At 35.4% G+C, this 16,191-nt stretch overlaps 1 protein-coding gene across 1 annotated transcript; it reads right to left on the reverse strand.

Annotated features, from left to right (window-relative positions):
- Positions 1-356: 356 nt before the first annotated feature.
- LOC128168784 (ATP synthase F(0) complex subunit B1, mitochondrial-like) lies at positions 357-15,860 on the reverse strand. Its single transcript, XM_052834946.1, has 9 exons — positions 15,757-15,860; positions 13,111-13,150; positions 12,213-12,490; positions 9,649-9,927; positions 5,330-5,496; positions 5,034-5,162; positions 2,394-2,471; positions 2,042-2,143; positions 357-566 (listed from the first exon to the last, which is right to left on the reverse strand). Exons 1-9 carry the CDS (start codon positions 15,782-15,784, stop codon positions 501-503), a joined length of 1,167 nt encoding a protein of 388 aa, XP_052690906.1. The 5' UTR covers positions 15,785-15,860; the 3' UTR covers positions 357-500.
- Between the last annotated feature and the right edge of the window lie 331 nt (positions 15,861-16,191).

Here is a 16,191-nt window from a genome sequence, read left to right on the forward strand (position 1 = left end):
ATGTACTTTCACTCGAAAATTATTTTCTCAGAAACATATCAACTTATTTTTTGTAATTATGAACTGTTTTTTACACCAATCTGGACCGAATCTCAGTAAATGCTGGCATCATTAAGAACAGCAATGTTAGGATCATAACTTAAAACGTTAAATTGTTATTTAATTATTGTCAAAAAAATGACCAGCGTTCAGTATTTTCAATACTTTGATTCATCGTAGGTATAGCGCTTTGACAAACCATCTGGTTACGTGATAGTAATAGACTTGGTTACGACATAAGCGTTTAGCGTATACACTTGCAACTTTATATCACCGCAAACATGTATCGTATTCTGTTGAACATAGCAAAGAACAAATCAATTTTTATCCAGCATTTGGAAAGCTGGCTTTATTTATATCAGTACACATTTGTTTTAACAGGAAAGCATTGACATACATGTCTGTCCTCAATATTTCTTAAATAAGAGTTCCACACAAATCCAGCTATATCACAATGTTCTCTAGATCTTTGCTGATTTTGACAGAGTCTGCAGCTGGGCTAAACAAGACTGGATGTTCTTCTTCTCCTGTAATAACAAGCAGACATCATCATCATCAATTCATATCATTGCTTATATCCCATCAATTAGCACTGATTAGGACATGGTTTGTATGTAAGATGTGGTTTATGAATTAAAACTGATTTGTATGATGTCATGATAAAATTAATTTGGTGATTTTGTAGGATGTGTTTATTAGGGTGTGGTTTGTAAGATAGGACTCTATAGGATGATGCTTGTAGGATGTGGTTTGTAAAATAAAAATAATTTGTAGGATGTGGTTCATAAGTTTAAACTGGTATGTACAATGTGGTCTGATAAAGTTGACATGAACATATTTGGTTGCAATATTTCTTTTGGAGCTCCAAAACCAAAATGATTCTGGGGTATTAAAACTGTAAGACTGTAATAGCTATTTGCTTTAAAGGCATTAAGGTTTTATAGACTTCTAAATACATGCACTGTATCTTAAAGTACTAGTAATAAATTGGTAAAAGAAAATATAATAACTTAATCAATAGAATAACATTCTTAAGTATCAAATTCTGCAAAGAGACTGATAAGAAGGATGTGGTATGTAAGTTAGGACTGATTAGAAGGATGTGGTATGTAAGTTAGGACTGATTAGAAGGATGCAATGTGTAAGTTAGGACTGATTAAAAGGATATGGTATGTAAGTTAGGACTGATAAGAAGGATGTGGCGTGTAAGTTAGGACTGATTAGAAGAATGTAATGTGTAAGTTAGGACTGATTAGAAGGATATGGTATGTAAGTTAGGACTGATTAGAAGGATGTAATGTGTAAGATAGGACTGATTAAAAGGATATGGAATGTGAGTTAAGACTGATTAGAAGGATGTGGTATGTAAGTTAGGACTGATTAGAAGGATGTAGTATGTAAGTTAGGACTGATTAGAAGGATGTGGTATGTAAGTTAGGACTGATTAGACGGATGTGGTATGTAAGTTAGGACTGATTAGAAGGATGTGGTATGTGTAAGTTAGGACTGATTAGAAGGATGTGGTATGTAAGTTAGGACTGATTAGAAGGATGTGGTATGTTAGTTAGGACCGATTAGAAGGATGTGGTATGTAAGTTAGGACTGATTAGAAGGATGTAATGTGTAAGTTACTGAAAACGTATTATATTTGGCGTGTACAATATCTGGTGGAATTAAGTTTTTGAACAAGTTGGCATAGATTTGAATTAGCCTATTTCTGAATGTTACTATTCTTATACATATATGCATGGCATTTAGTGATGTACTTGATTTAGCGGAAGCCGCATTCTGCCAAAATTCCAAAATTCTATAATAGAATACACAGCAAAATGTAATACCATTACAATATAAAGGACTAGTATTTAGAAGGATGTGATGTGTAAGTTAGGACAGATTAAAAGGATGTAATGTGTAAGTTAGGACTGATTGTGTAAGTTAGGACTGGTTAGAAGGGTGTAGTTTGTAAGTTAGGACTGATTAGAAGAATGCAGTTTGTACTCACCAGATCAGGTGTAATGTTCTGTACGACTTGATTTGTGATCCAGTCGATCATGTAATCCTTTTCTAACTCTGCTTTTGTTGCTGCTAAAGCTACCTGGCAATCCTGTAAACAAAGTTTCAGAGGGATAATAACAAAGACAAACAGGAAAAATAACAAAAAAGAAATAAGGTTTTGAGAAAAAATAACAAAGATTCAGAGAAAAGTAACAAAGTTCCAGAGGAAAAATTACAGAAGTACTCAAAGAACAAAGATTCAATGTAAATGTTTGAGCCTCAATAAATCTCCTCTTAATATAAGACCATTTTAAATCTCTGTTAATGTATAATTTTGTAAACTGTAAGAACAGTCTCACCAGGCGAGATTTGACTTCAGTAAATGCTTGCTTTAGTCGGTCTCTGTAGTTGTTCTCCAGCTGAAGATCAACGTTTTCCTGCCAACAAAAAAAGAATGATCATTTACTCAAACAATGTCATACAGACAAAGATAGTTCGATATTTTTCAGCGAGAGAGATCCAATATGGTCCTTTCTAACTGACTGTATGTGCAATATGTGAAAGTTATAATTCTTTGTTTGTTTGTATGGGCACTGACATAAACTTGGGATGAAAGCCTTTTCTCCATTAATAACAAGAGGCCCAGGGGCCACATCGCTCACCTGAGCAACACTTGCCTTAACTCTGATCAAATTTGCATTACAGTATCAAAATCAAACTATCTTGACAACTAAGTACATTAGATCTTGCTTAAAATTTTTCAAAAATCTGCCGATTTCTATCCACATATTTTATTGGTACCGTATTTTTTGGGACACATGTCGATGTGGGGCACAGGCCAAATTGCTCATTTTCAGACAAAATTCGGGATAAGCCGATTTTGAATCAATGATTACTATAGTGAAAGTGTGACTGCTGACTAAGGAAGTCATCGTATTAAGTATATACTTTTTTTATATCGATGTAGGAAGTCAAAAGAGTAATTCAAGTTTTTAAATTTGCTTAACATATACATTTTAAGCAATTTTTAAAATTATATCTGTGTTTTTTGTCTGATTGGTCTCTTCCGTATTCATCGGTATATCGTTGTGTATCGTAATTTTACAAAGAGTAAATTTAACTGCAACACCAACCTCCGTGGTTCTGTCTGACAGAACTAAGTATAATATTTGACCAAATCTTATATATTTTATTACATGTAATACCTTACTGCTAAATTTCATTTAATCAAATTATACTTTGAAAGCTACTTGTAAATACGAGGTATGGTGTCCATTAGCTCAACATATGGTTTCATTTTCAAAAAGAGTTATCCCCCGTAACCGCTATGAATGAGAAAAAGAAATACCACATATAAAATATTTAATTTGTTCTTTTCCATTAATTAATTAAAAAGTAACTTGCCGTTATGCAGAGAAGTTGAAATGTTAAAAACACAGTGAATGCAATGAAGTGTAACGGTGTACAATACGTGCCTCCAGCATGTCCAGGCTGTGTTTTAGTCACGGGTTTCACACCTTTGTATATACACATGACACCAGAATACCGTAATTTCATCCAACAGAAAATTAATTGTAAAAACACAAAGCATTTGATTTATTCTACACCCAAGACCAGCGATTCCCATGAATGCAGACATGAAGAATTCATAAAAATTCCGTCATATTACATTCTACCCGGTTTCGTTTTCTTTTTTTACTACGCAATAAATACCTCATACATCTTATTACTCATGATGTCATTACAAAAATTATCAACGGGACAACTATCGAACAATAGTTCAAACGGATGAAAAAAAAACCAACCCTCATAATAAACTGCTACAACAATACAATGAATAAAACAGTGAATTTTATATTTAACTGTTTAATTTTTTCAACTTTGAGCCTACAATAAGCCAATCCAGGGGTATAGGCCGGGGCTCGTGCATCGGAGAAAAAAAATACCGGACTATGCCCCGAAAAATATGGTAAATATCAAGCCCCTATTGTTGTTGTAGCTGTAAGAAGATTTCACTCTATTCCTAAATAACCCCCCCCACTTTATGGCCCCACTTTTTTCTAGGGAATCATGGTTTGATCAAATTTTAATCAGCAAAACCCATGCTTTCTCACAAGTTACTGCTTTTCAGACCAAAAACTTCCCCAGAATATTTTTAAATATTTTCTCTGTATATATTTTCTCTGTATATTCTTGAGATTTCAGCTCAGGTGAGCTAAAAATAAAACATTTTCAGCATGCTCACATAGACCACGCTTGCACTTACTTGACAACGCTTCACATTATCAGTGGCAAGTTGTACATAAAACACAATTAATAATTAAATAAATAGATCATAACTCTTAGAAAAACTCTCAAATCAAAGTTATCTGTGAACATGTCCTTCTAAAAATTCTTTCCCCATCAACTACAAGGTTCCATCAAATTTCAATTTAGTACTTTGATAAGAGTTGTGCTGGCAAACTCAATACAGTATTCAAAAGTGGACAAAGGGGCACAATTCCTGCAAAAACACATGATTTATCTTCACTTACATTTATCATATAAATGTATTTTAACACAGTATGTCCCTGTTACATGTATCAACAATGTTTCATAAATTTCTGTGCAGCCCTTTCATAGTAGTTGTGCTGACAAACTGTTCAATTCTAAATTCAATAAAGAGCCAATTTTCTTTGTACCCACACTTACAATTTGTAAGAAAGTTTCCCAAATTTACAATTTGTCAGTAAGTTGCCCTCATTTACATGTTCAATGAACAAAAAGCTGCTTTCTTTTGCAATTTGTCAGTGGGTTTCCCATAATTACAATTTCAGTGAGTTTCCCCATAATAACAACTTGTCAGTGAGTATCCCATTATTACAATTTGTCAGTGAGTTTCCCATAATTATAATTTGTTAGTTTCCCGTAATTACAATTTGTCAGTGAATTTCCCATAATTATAATTTGTCAGTGACTTTCCTGTGATTACAATTTGTCAGGAAGCTGCCCACACTTACAATTTGAACGTCGTAGAGCTTGGGCAGCTGCTGAATCATGTCCTTGGTCTGTTGGGCGGCTGCTATACACGCACTGATGTGATCCTTCTTTTGTTGAATAGGGCCCACGTAATACATCTCATTTAATCTCTGTAAAATATTCATACACAAATTGCATTTCAGTGATTATTCTTTTCACATTCTATTTAGTTTTCATCAGTCACCTAAATTAAAAGAATATTGTCTTTGATACACCAGATTGAATAACTACACTGTCAGAATACATGTTTTTCTGGACTATAAATTATTTGATTTACGTTGGTAAGTTGAGGAACTCTGTTGTCTAGGAAACGTCTGACTGGAGGAAGTTTGGTAAATGCCCATGCAATACCAAAGTAAAAGAAGTAGGAGAGGGCATAGGTGGACACGATCACGCCCTTACCAACCAGAGCAAACACACCGCCCACGGACAGCACATAGAACCCTGAAATGATTGGAGGCTTATTAACATTTAAATATAACTTTATACATTGATTTATACTTGCAGATACTACATGTATATTTCTCATTGTAGCCAATTTTATAACAAACCATAAAACCCGATGCATTATCATTAATTTAAGTTGCATATCTACATGTACTGAGTAATTTCTTTTCTAAAGAAACCCGATTGGGAGTTAAAGCTCTATAGAAACTGACAGGGCTGAAATCTTCAGTTTATTGATAGGTCGAAACCCTCAGCAACCTAAGAAAAATCACAGACTGCATGAAAATAATCATGGTGATGTCAGACTATAATTTCAAATATAAGAGAGCTTGGCTATTTCTTCTATCTAACGTTCTGATGTACAATAACAATAATTCAGTTAATTTTCAATACTCTTTACAATCAATTCATTAATTTGTTAAAACAATAAGGGTGCAACGATAAACCGTAAGACAGTATATCACGGTAAAAATATGCTACTGTTCAATGTCACGATACTGTAGGCTACACCGAGGTTCCGTATTTCGATCCGGAAAATTTTTATCCGTCCGATTCAGTTTGAAAATTATATTCCGGTGTTATTTATTTTCGCATTATTTAATTTTGCCCCCTGCTACAGTGCATCCCATAAATCTTCGATATGGTAACATTTTGGGTTTTATAGAATAAACGAAATTGGTTAACAAAGTTTCCATACTGAGTGTTTCTACATGTAAGCACTATTTTGCAGACATTTTCCTACAAACAAACAACATGCATATTGCACCTCGTATAAAACGGCATTATCCATGCATTTGACTCTCGTCGCATGAAATTGATGCCACATTCCTAGATGCGCAAAAAAACAATTAAAATTAAAGGTCATCCTAGTCATTAAATATTTTGCTTTTAGAAAATTCATTACATCTATAATAAGAGCATAAATAATTCAATTGTCAAAGTTGAAATAACGATATTGATGTCAACATTAGATTTTTACCTTGTGCATATCATGTCGACATTCTGATATATTTACAGTTGATTAGGAAAAATATGTGGAAAAAAAAATGATGTAACTAAAAGTTGGAGATTAAACAATACCAGAGTATGCGTATTTGTTTATTTGTTATTTTTTAAATGCACATCAAAAGTATCACAATACGTATCGTATTGTCTGTATCGTGATATGTATCGTATCGTGAGGCAAGTGTATCGTTGCACCCCTATAAAACAAAGCTTTGATGATTTATTGGGTTATGAAGGTAGCAGTCATTGCAGAAAAAAAATTATATAAACACCTAATGCGGGTTATGTATTTTTTCTGCAATGCCCCTACCTTCATATCCTGCATGAATCACCAAAGAAATGAAATGTTTAAATGAAAACAATGTTCATGTAAAAATGCATTTTTCCTGTGTTGCAATAGTTTCCAGTAACAAACTGTATAACTATAATGTAGGTACTTTACATAACTTGGTCAGTAGAAGGAGAAGTCAGGGGGATCTGTTTACCTGTGACTCCACTATATGGTACTTTACATAACTCGGTCAGTAGAAGGAGATGTCAGGGGGATCTGTTTACCTGTGACTCCACTATATGGTACTTTACATAACTTGGTCAGTAGAAGTAGAAGTCAGGGGGATCTGTTTACCTGTGGTTCCACTATATGGTACTTTACATAACTCGGTCAGTAGAAGGAGAAGTCAGGGGGATCTGTTTACCTGTGACTCCACTATATGGTACTTTACATAACTCGGTCAGTAGAAGGAGAAGTCAGGGGGATCTGTTTACCTGTGGTTCCACTATATGGTACTTGACATAACTCGGTCAGTAGAAGGAGAAGTCAGGGGGATCTGTTTACCTGTGGTTCCACTATATGGTACTTTACATAACTCGGTCAGTAGAAGGAGAAGTCAGGGGGATCTATTTACCTGTGGTTCCACTATATGGTACTTTACATAACTCTGTCAGTAGAAGGAGAAGTCAGGGGGATCTGTTTACCTGTGACTCCTCTATATGGTACTTTACATAACTCGGTCAGTAGAAGGAGAAGTCAGGGGGATCTGTTTACCTGTGACTCCACTATATGGTACTTTACATAACTCGGTCAGTAGAAGGAGAAGTCAGGGGGATCGTTTACCTGTTACTCCACAATATGGTACTTTACATAACTCGGTCAGTAGAAGGAGAAGTCAGGGGGATCTGTTTACCTGTGACTCCACTATATGGTACTTTACATAACTCGGTCAGTAGAAGGAGAAGTCAGGGGGATCTATTTACCTGTGGTTCCACTATATGGTACTTTACATAACTCGGTCAGTAGAAGGAGAAGTCAGGGGGATCTATTTACCTGTGGTTCCACTATATGGTACTTTACATAACTCGGTCAGTAGAAGGAGAAGTCAGGGGGATCTGTTTACCTGTGACTCCACTATATGGTACTTTACATAACTCGGTCAGTAGAAGGAGAAGTCAGGGGGATCTGTTTACCTGTGACTCCACTATATGGTACTTTACATAACTCGGTCAGTAGAAGGAGAAGTCAGGGGGATCTGTTTACCTGTGGTTCCACTATATGGTACTTTACATAACTCGGTCAGTAGAAGGAGAAGTCAGGGGGATCTGTTTACCTGTGGTTCCACTATATGGTACTTTACATAACTCGGTCAGTAGAAGGAGAAGTCAGGGGGATCTGTTTACCTGTGGTTCCACTATATGGTACTTTACATAACTCGGTCAGTAGAAGGAGAAGTCAGGGGGATCTATTTACCTGTGGTTCCACTCTATGGTACTTTACATAACTCCGTCAGTAGAAGGAGAAGTCAGGGGGATCTGTTTACCTGTGACTCCTCTATATGGTACTTTACATAACTCGGTCAGTAGAAGGAGAAGTCAGGGGGATCTGTTTACCTGTGACTCCACTATATGGTACTTTACATAACTCGGTCAGTAGAAGGAGAAGTCAGGGGGATCTGTTTACCTGTTACTCCACAATATGGTACTTTACATAACTCGGTCAGTAGAAGGAGAAGTCAGGGGGATCTGTTTACCTGTGACTCCACTATATGGTACTTGACATAACTCGGTCAGTAGAAGGAGAAGTCAGGGGGATCTATTTACCTGTGGTTCCACTATATGGTACTTTACATAACTCCGTCAGTAGAAGGAGAAGTCAGGGGGATCTATTTACCTGTGGTTCCACTATATGGTACTTTACATAACTCCGTCAGTAGAAGGAGAAGTCAGGGGGATCTATTTACCTGTGGGTCCACTATATGGTACTTTACATAACTTGGTCAGTAGAAGGAGAAGTCAGGGAGATCTGTTTACCTGTGACTCCACTATATGGTACTTTACATAACTCGGTCAGTAGAAGGAGAAGTCAGGGGGATCAGTTTACCTGCGACTCCACTATATGGTACTTTACATAACTCGGTCAGTAGAAGGAGAAGTCAGGGGGATCTATTTACCTGTGGTTCCAATATATGGTACTTTACATAACTCGGTCAGTAGAAGGAGAAGTCAGGGGGATCTGTTTACCTGCGACTCCACTATATGGTACTTTACATAACTCGGTCAGTAGAAGGAGAAGTCAGGGGGATCTGTTTACCTGTGACTCCACTATATGGTACTTTACATAACTCCATCAGTAGAAGGAGATGTCAGGGGGATCTGTTTACCTGTGACTCCTCTATATGGTACTTTACATAACTCCGTCAGTAGAAGGAGAAGTCAGGGGGATCTGTTTACCTGTGGTTCCACTATATGGTACTTTACATAACTTGGTCAGTAGAAGGAGAAGTCAGGGGGATCTGTTTACCTGTGACTCCACTATATGGTACTTTACATAACTCGGTCAGTAGAAGGAGAAGTCAGGGGGATCTGTTTACCTGTGACTCCACTATATGGTACTTTACATAACTCGGTCAGTAGAAGGAGAAGTCAGGGGGATCTGTTTTCCTGTGACTCCACTATATGGTACTTTACATAACTCGGTCAGTAGAAGGAGAAGTCAGGGGGATCTCTTTACCTGTGACTCCACTATATGGTACTTTACATAACTTGGTCAGTAGAAGGAGAAGTCAGGGGGATCTGTTTACCTGTGACTCCACTATATGGTACTTTACATAACTCCGTCAGTAGAAGGAGAAGTCAGGGGGATCTGTTTACCTGTGACTCCACTATATGGTACCATGGCATCAAATAAGGATCTGGGAACAAATTTGTGGACAATCTCGGGCCTGGGTACTGTGCCTGGGTCGACATAGCTGGGGTAGTTCTTCATGTCTCTCTGGGGTCCAAACAGAACTTTATTGGCCCAAGCCCACTGCTTCTTTAGGTCAAAGGGAGCGATGTCTTTTTCGTCCTCCGGAGCCTCAAAGCTTTTTTCTATCATCTGTCGCCTTGTTGTCCCAACAGGAACACGGACATATTCCACCACAACATTACCTAATAGTATACAAATAGTAAACAATAATGGAGCTAAAGTGAGTCTTATACAAACATCTTCCAACAAGTAAACAATCAGGGGCTAGAGTGAGAGTCTTATACAAACAATATCCACCAAAATATTACCTTACCATAAAAAATATCTAACAGTAAACAAACTTGGACTTGAGAAGTCTTCCGTACATGTCCCACATGAATAAGCTCAAAATTCTGAAATATCTTTTTATTTTTATCTTAAAGGGTACCTGCAGTGCCGGTCAATTTTTGATATAATGGAGATCTATGTGTAAAAACATCATCCTGAAAATTTTACATCGATCGCATAAGTAGTTTTCGAGATATTTGGGGAAAAACCCGATTTCACACCTGAACGAGTTTTGAATCAAGCCGATTTGGCGCGAGATGAACTGTGACGTCACGGGGTCAACGCCGCTGTATGAGAAACAAGAATATCGTATGAAAACTGTTCGTTTTCTTGCATTGTTTTATTGATATATGAACATTTTTTTCTGTTGTTTTATTTCCTTATCAACCCTGGAAGACTAATTATACTGTTGTTTGAGCTTAACCCGTATTTTATCGAACAAAAATGCCGAATTCGGACAATTGTTTGCTTCATGAATTTCGTCAAATGTGTAACACATTTTACATATAAATGCACACCATATGTAGCAAAATGACAATTAATCAAAGCATTATTGTTATAAGAAACATATTTTGTTAATATTGTCATTCTTTCGAATGATTTCTCAGTGACATTATTAACTGATTAATAATATTGATAATACATAATGATATTTCGTAAAAGGTAACTCGGGGTCTATTCCTCGTATAAGGCATAAAATTACAAATGATGTCGCCCGATTATTCAATGATATTGATATCGGACCAATAACAATCAAAACAGTATGCATTCTTTAACAAACAAACACGGGATTATAAACGGATCAAGGCGAAAGTCCAAGATGGCTGCATGATTAAGTCTGTCTCGTATTCTTTTAAAAATACGATAATGGAATTTAATTTTACATTTATTTACATCCTTTGTCAAAATGTTCCAGTTTATTCAGATTTCATAATGATTCATTGTCAGTATTACAATTTAAGCTATACGGAGTTATAAAGCGTTTAATTGCTGACCATAGCGCTCGAAAGAACGTTGCACTTTATTAAATAAGAAATTATAAAGAACAACGTAATTACTTCCGAAATAATTACTTGATCACATAAAAAAGGTTTCAATTGCTGAATTATAAATTTAGTCATTATGAAGTGATTAGATAAGTAACAATAAAGGCATTTACTTCGAACATTAGATTTACTATTTAATAGTATCATGCATGATTCTTTGATCACTGATTGATGGACTATACACATGTTTTAGCTGACGAATGCTTGATTTTACACAGTCTAATTTATTTCTCTGTTTTATCTTTTAACAATTGAGTAGCTAATTATACACAAATCAATTTACCCGCCTAGAGGTGTGAAACCCTCTCTTCGTTCACCAGACTCGTGTACCTTGTGTATACATACCCCAGATACACGTGTGTCTGGAGCAGTGGCTTCGTTAGTTTACCTGTTTACCTGTGTCATTGTCTCGGATCACTCGTGTGTGAAAGGATATTATGTAATCAAAAAATGAATAAAGAACATGAATTTGCCTATGTAAGCGTTTTAAGATATCGTATTCATCGGTAAAAAGGCGACGAGAATAACACATTTTTAAATCCTTTTAAAAGAAATCCGATTGTAATAAAATAATAACGGATACAAATTTCTAGATCTACGATACTTAAAATAACAAGATAAGTCAAAACATCAGACCTATATCAATCATTTTGGCTGAAAAATCGAATTTAATTTGTATAGCTTTGAAAGGAAATTTCCCTCCTGTTGACCTCGTGACGTCACTTCCGCTGAAGCCTCGTTATCGCCTAATTCTGTTTTCTCTTGATTAGATTTCCCAAAGCAGGTAAAAATAGCCACTTTGAAGAGGCGTAACTCCGTTATTTTTGCACCGATTTCGATGCGGTTTTTTGCATTAGATTTTGGTAAATAAACTCTTTAACATATGTTTCACATCGGCTGGGCTGCAGGTACCCTTTAAATGCTTACAATAGTAATTTGTGTTTAAAATCTAGATTCTTTTTGACAAAATGTTTTTGAAAGAAAAATAAAACATTAAAAGAAATTTATACACATAAATTTTGGTTTTCATTCTAATTCATTTTCAGAATTAGGTTTTCAGTGTATTTATTTTCTCCACAGTCTCAAAGCCTTACCTCCCCTCTTCAACAGGAACTTCTCTGGGGGGTAAGGTTTGTAGGGGCTTTTGTAGGCCTCCTTGAACCACTGTTTCTCCTGCTGGGAGAGGTCGGGGCGTGTCAGGTAGTGCACATTGCTCCAGTCCTCCTGCTTGGCCAATCTCTCCACCACCGCGGTGTCCGAGGGTGGGTCCAGCACCACCCACCCGTCCTCCTCGTTCCACAGTGGCGCTTCACCCTTGCTGCCTGTTGCCTGTACAGATGTAGTGTTACATCTTGCCTGTCCAACACTCAACCTACACCAGATTAAAAAATAAATACAAAGGCTTCATAGAAACTTTGTTTTTAAATATATATTTTTGTTGTATATACTTTTGTTATATACTTTACTGATTTAATTATAGTCTGTCCCAAGATATTTTTGCCGCATATTTTCTTAAATTATCCAATATTCATAAAAACCTCTTGGTTCAGACGATGTTCATTCAATAATATGAAAAAAAGACCAAGATTATCCCTTTGACCCCCCCCCCCCCCAACTTGTCAGGTTTCAATACACAGCTAAAAATAAAAAGTCTATGAGGATTTACAAATTTTTTTCAGTTGAAAAATTGTGGGAGGATTTCTGAGTTACTTCTGAATGGACAAAGTATGTCAACATTCCCCAATATAAATCTCCTAAGGGAATCTGTTTTCGCTACTGTGAAGTTTTATGAGGGAAAAATGATAAAGTGTGAATGAAGTTATCTTGGAAATTTTCACTTTCATCGATCTGAATTCAACTTCTTTCACAAGTAAGTGTTTTTTTTTTTTAATAAGTCCATATGTGCAGCATAAATATCTTTGGACATACTTTAAACAGTGTCAATTCACAAAAACGTTGTTCTGTTAAAACATTATCAAAATTAATATCTACCTGGTAATTCCATACAACTGGGCCACACCTCGCTTCTTCCCTGAAATTAACGATTTAAATGTAAATATAAATTCATCAATTTGTCTTCAGCAACTGATTTGTTAATTATCATTAATAATACTGTAGTATAATTAAGATCGGGTTATGCATTCCGCTCAGCTGATACAGCAAAACTCGTTTAGTACGAACACGGATATAGCGAATTCTCGGATATAGCGAAGTTTTTTCGAGTCCCCAGTAAAATGCTTAACAAATCTTTGCAAAATTTATGGTTATAACGAATTCGGATATAACGAATTTACGGATATAACGAATTTACGGATATAACGAACTGATTTTGAGTCCCGTTGAGGTGAAAACTAACGAAATTTAACACTTTTATAACGAATTTCTTTACTGTTTAAAAAAGTTTGCACTACCATTTAACATAATTTAAGAAATGAAGATAATAATTTTTCTATTGATCGACGTATCAAAGAAAAAATTGACCGGAAAACTTCATCAATGCGCGTAGCGCATTGATGAAAAAGTTTTCCGGTCAATTTTTTCTTTGATACGTCGATCAATAGAAAAATTATTATCTTCATTTCTTATCATTTAATAAAACATTTTCAAATTAAAAAATGTGAAGTGTCATTGATCAAAAATGTAAATAATGTAAATGAAGCGGCGCGTATGAATACAAAACAACAACAGCAACAATATTCAAAATGGATGCGCCTTCAGCTGATGCAGAGCTTATTGAGCTGAATTTAATGGATTAAACACAAATAGTGAGTTAAAATCTGAACCGGCTGAATTGAAAACGAAAGGAAAATACATGCGATAGCTTGTGATATTATTCACTGTGCAGAAAAACTCGTAATAAAACTAGTTTTCATGTGAGATCGCTGGAATATGCAACTGGACATAACCATCCAAGGAGAGGCGATCGTGGACGAAAATAGCTGATATGTCGACAAAGAATAGTATGTATAAGCGACTTTTGTAAATGTTGTGGTGACTAGATAGCCAGTGATGTACTTAAATGGTATATCTGCCGCTTGGAATGCGCCGAAGGAGTTGATGCATTGCTCATAGCTTTTCTTTACGACGCTTATTCTGATGACCGATCATGTACGTGTGTAAATTTAAAACTTATCGTTACCAAATTTGAACAGCAGTGTTACCGTGAAAGTGTATAGGCCTATATGTTCGTTATAATATTCCTGGAAAAGGAACAGCCAGCCTCGCTGCAAATGTTGATTGATCTCAAGCAGACGAAATCGTGTGAACACGCTTAATTTTCTATTTCGTGAATCAAATAATGTGTTTTGTTTATTTTTGAAGGTTTAACTTTCAAGTTTTTATGTTTATAAAGTTGTATTTTGTTTGCTGACAATAAAACAGACACAACTTTACATTTTGTTGACAGTGTTTATAGTTGAGAAAAGTAGATCCGGCAAAAATTTTATTGATGCAGGTATCAAAGAAATTTTTCAACCAATCAGAAGCGCCGATATCTCATCAAACGAATAAATATTAAATGATAGTTTGAATGAATTTATTTTCATATATTTTTTCAATTCACAATCCGTTTAATAAAGGTATCAAAGTAATGTATTTTTGATTTAGGCATCAATTAGTAAAAGATACAGTCTGGTGAAAGAAAACATGTATATAGCGAAGTCGCTATAAATATTATAACGAATTCGTTATACGGATATAACGAATTACGGATATAACGAAGTAATTCCATTGGTCCCTGGGACTTCGCTATAACCGAGTTTTACTGTAGATCTATTGTTTCTCAGTTGTGAACTGAACCTGGAATAGAGAAAATATTCCCACGTTTGGCTAGGCTATTTGAGACAACTCCGTGAGTAGTAACTTTAAGTTACCCCTCACCACTTGCCACGTTTTCTACTAACGTAAATTAAATCCAATTATTAACAGCACCTCACAACAATACCTTCATAGATTCAGTAAGAAACATGTATTAGTTTCTCTATTCACCGTCTCATTTCGTTTCTCCCTGTTTGTTGCTGTTTTTCATCGAAGCATGAATTATTAAGCAATAATTATTTTTATTATAGATAAATTTTTTCAATGCCCTATTAAAAAATACAATTCTAATGACAAAATATGCAAAATCAGTTTTCTGTATCTTAATTCTGATGTCAACCTTTAAAGGTCATTGTTTTCATCCGCTGTTATTTACTGTTACATCTACTTGGAATAAAAACTTGATAGCAGAGGGTCCAAGGCATGAGGTCATGGGAAATTCTGAGCGAATTGATTTCCTTTTTGACAAAAATAAACTACCATTGATTTTCGTAGACCTGTGTATTGACCACTTACCTTTATATGAGTTTATTCAAACACATGTTTATCGACACTGCTTGGTTATTATATGCAACTTTAAACAAAGCTTAAAAGATACTACATTTAATCAAACAAAGCTTACGCATAACACCAATGGTAAAGATCTACTCTTAGTTACATTACCGTCTCCATCGAAAAATCATTTAGAGAAAATTCGAGCTGTAATTATCAACCTGTCCGTTATCCGTTAGACTTAAATTCGGATGTCAACTAATGGCATTTTGTTGAAATGTGCATGTTTCAAGTGAACACGACTCAACAAAATTTTTTTAAAAGTCCTACCAAAGCTGTTGCAAACGGTTCGAAACATTTCGGCACCGTCTGTGTGACCTTACTGCCGATATTGCCCGGATGTAGCAGGTGTTAAACAAGCCGTTCTATATTTGTTTCGTATACCGCAGTAATATATCGTAGTTGAAGACACCGAGATAAAGAATAAACATTACATATATATTTCCTAATAATATATTCTCAATTTATTTTCCATTTTTTTATTGCTATAATCTGGAACTCTGACTATAACTGATTTATATATAAATATATGTAATCTTAAACAACTAAATATATAAATATGTAATCTTTAACAACTTTTAAAAGGTTCGAGGGTGGTTTATATTTCAAGGCAAAGTCTCTTCGCTACCGAGACAGGCAGACAGTCATATTTCAACAACATGTTCAGATATATCTTATAATACTTCACAAACGAGAGAGAGAGAG

The sequence above is a fragment of the Crassostrea angulata genome, unplaced genomic scaffold (genome assembly GCF_025612915.1).
Source record: "Crassostrea angulata isolate pt1a10 unplaced genomic scaffold, ASM2561291v2 HiC_scaffold_47, whole genome shotgun sequence".
In the NCBI taxonomy this organism is placed as follows: domain Eukaryota; kingdom Metazoa; phylum Mollusca; class Bivalvia; order Ostreida; family Ostreidae; genus Magallana; species Magallana angulata.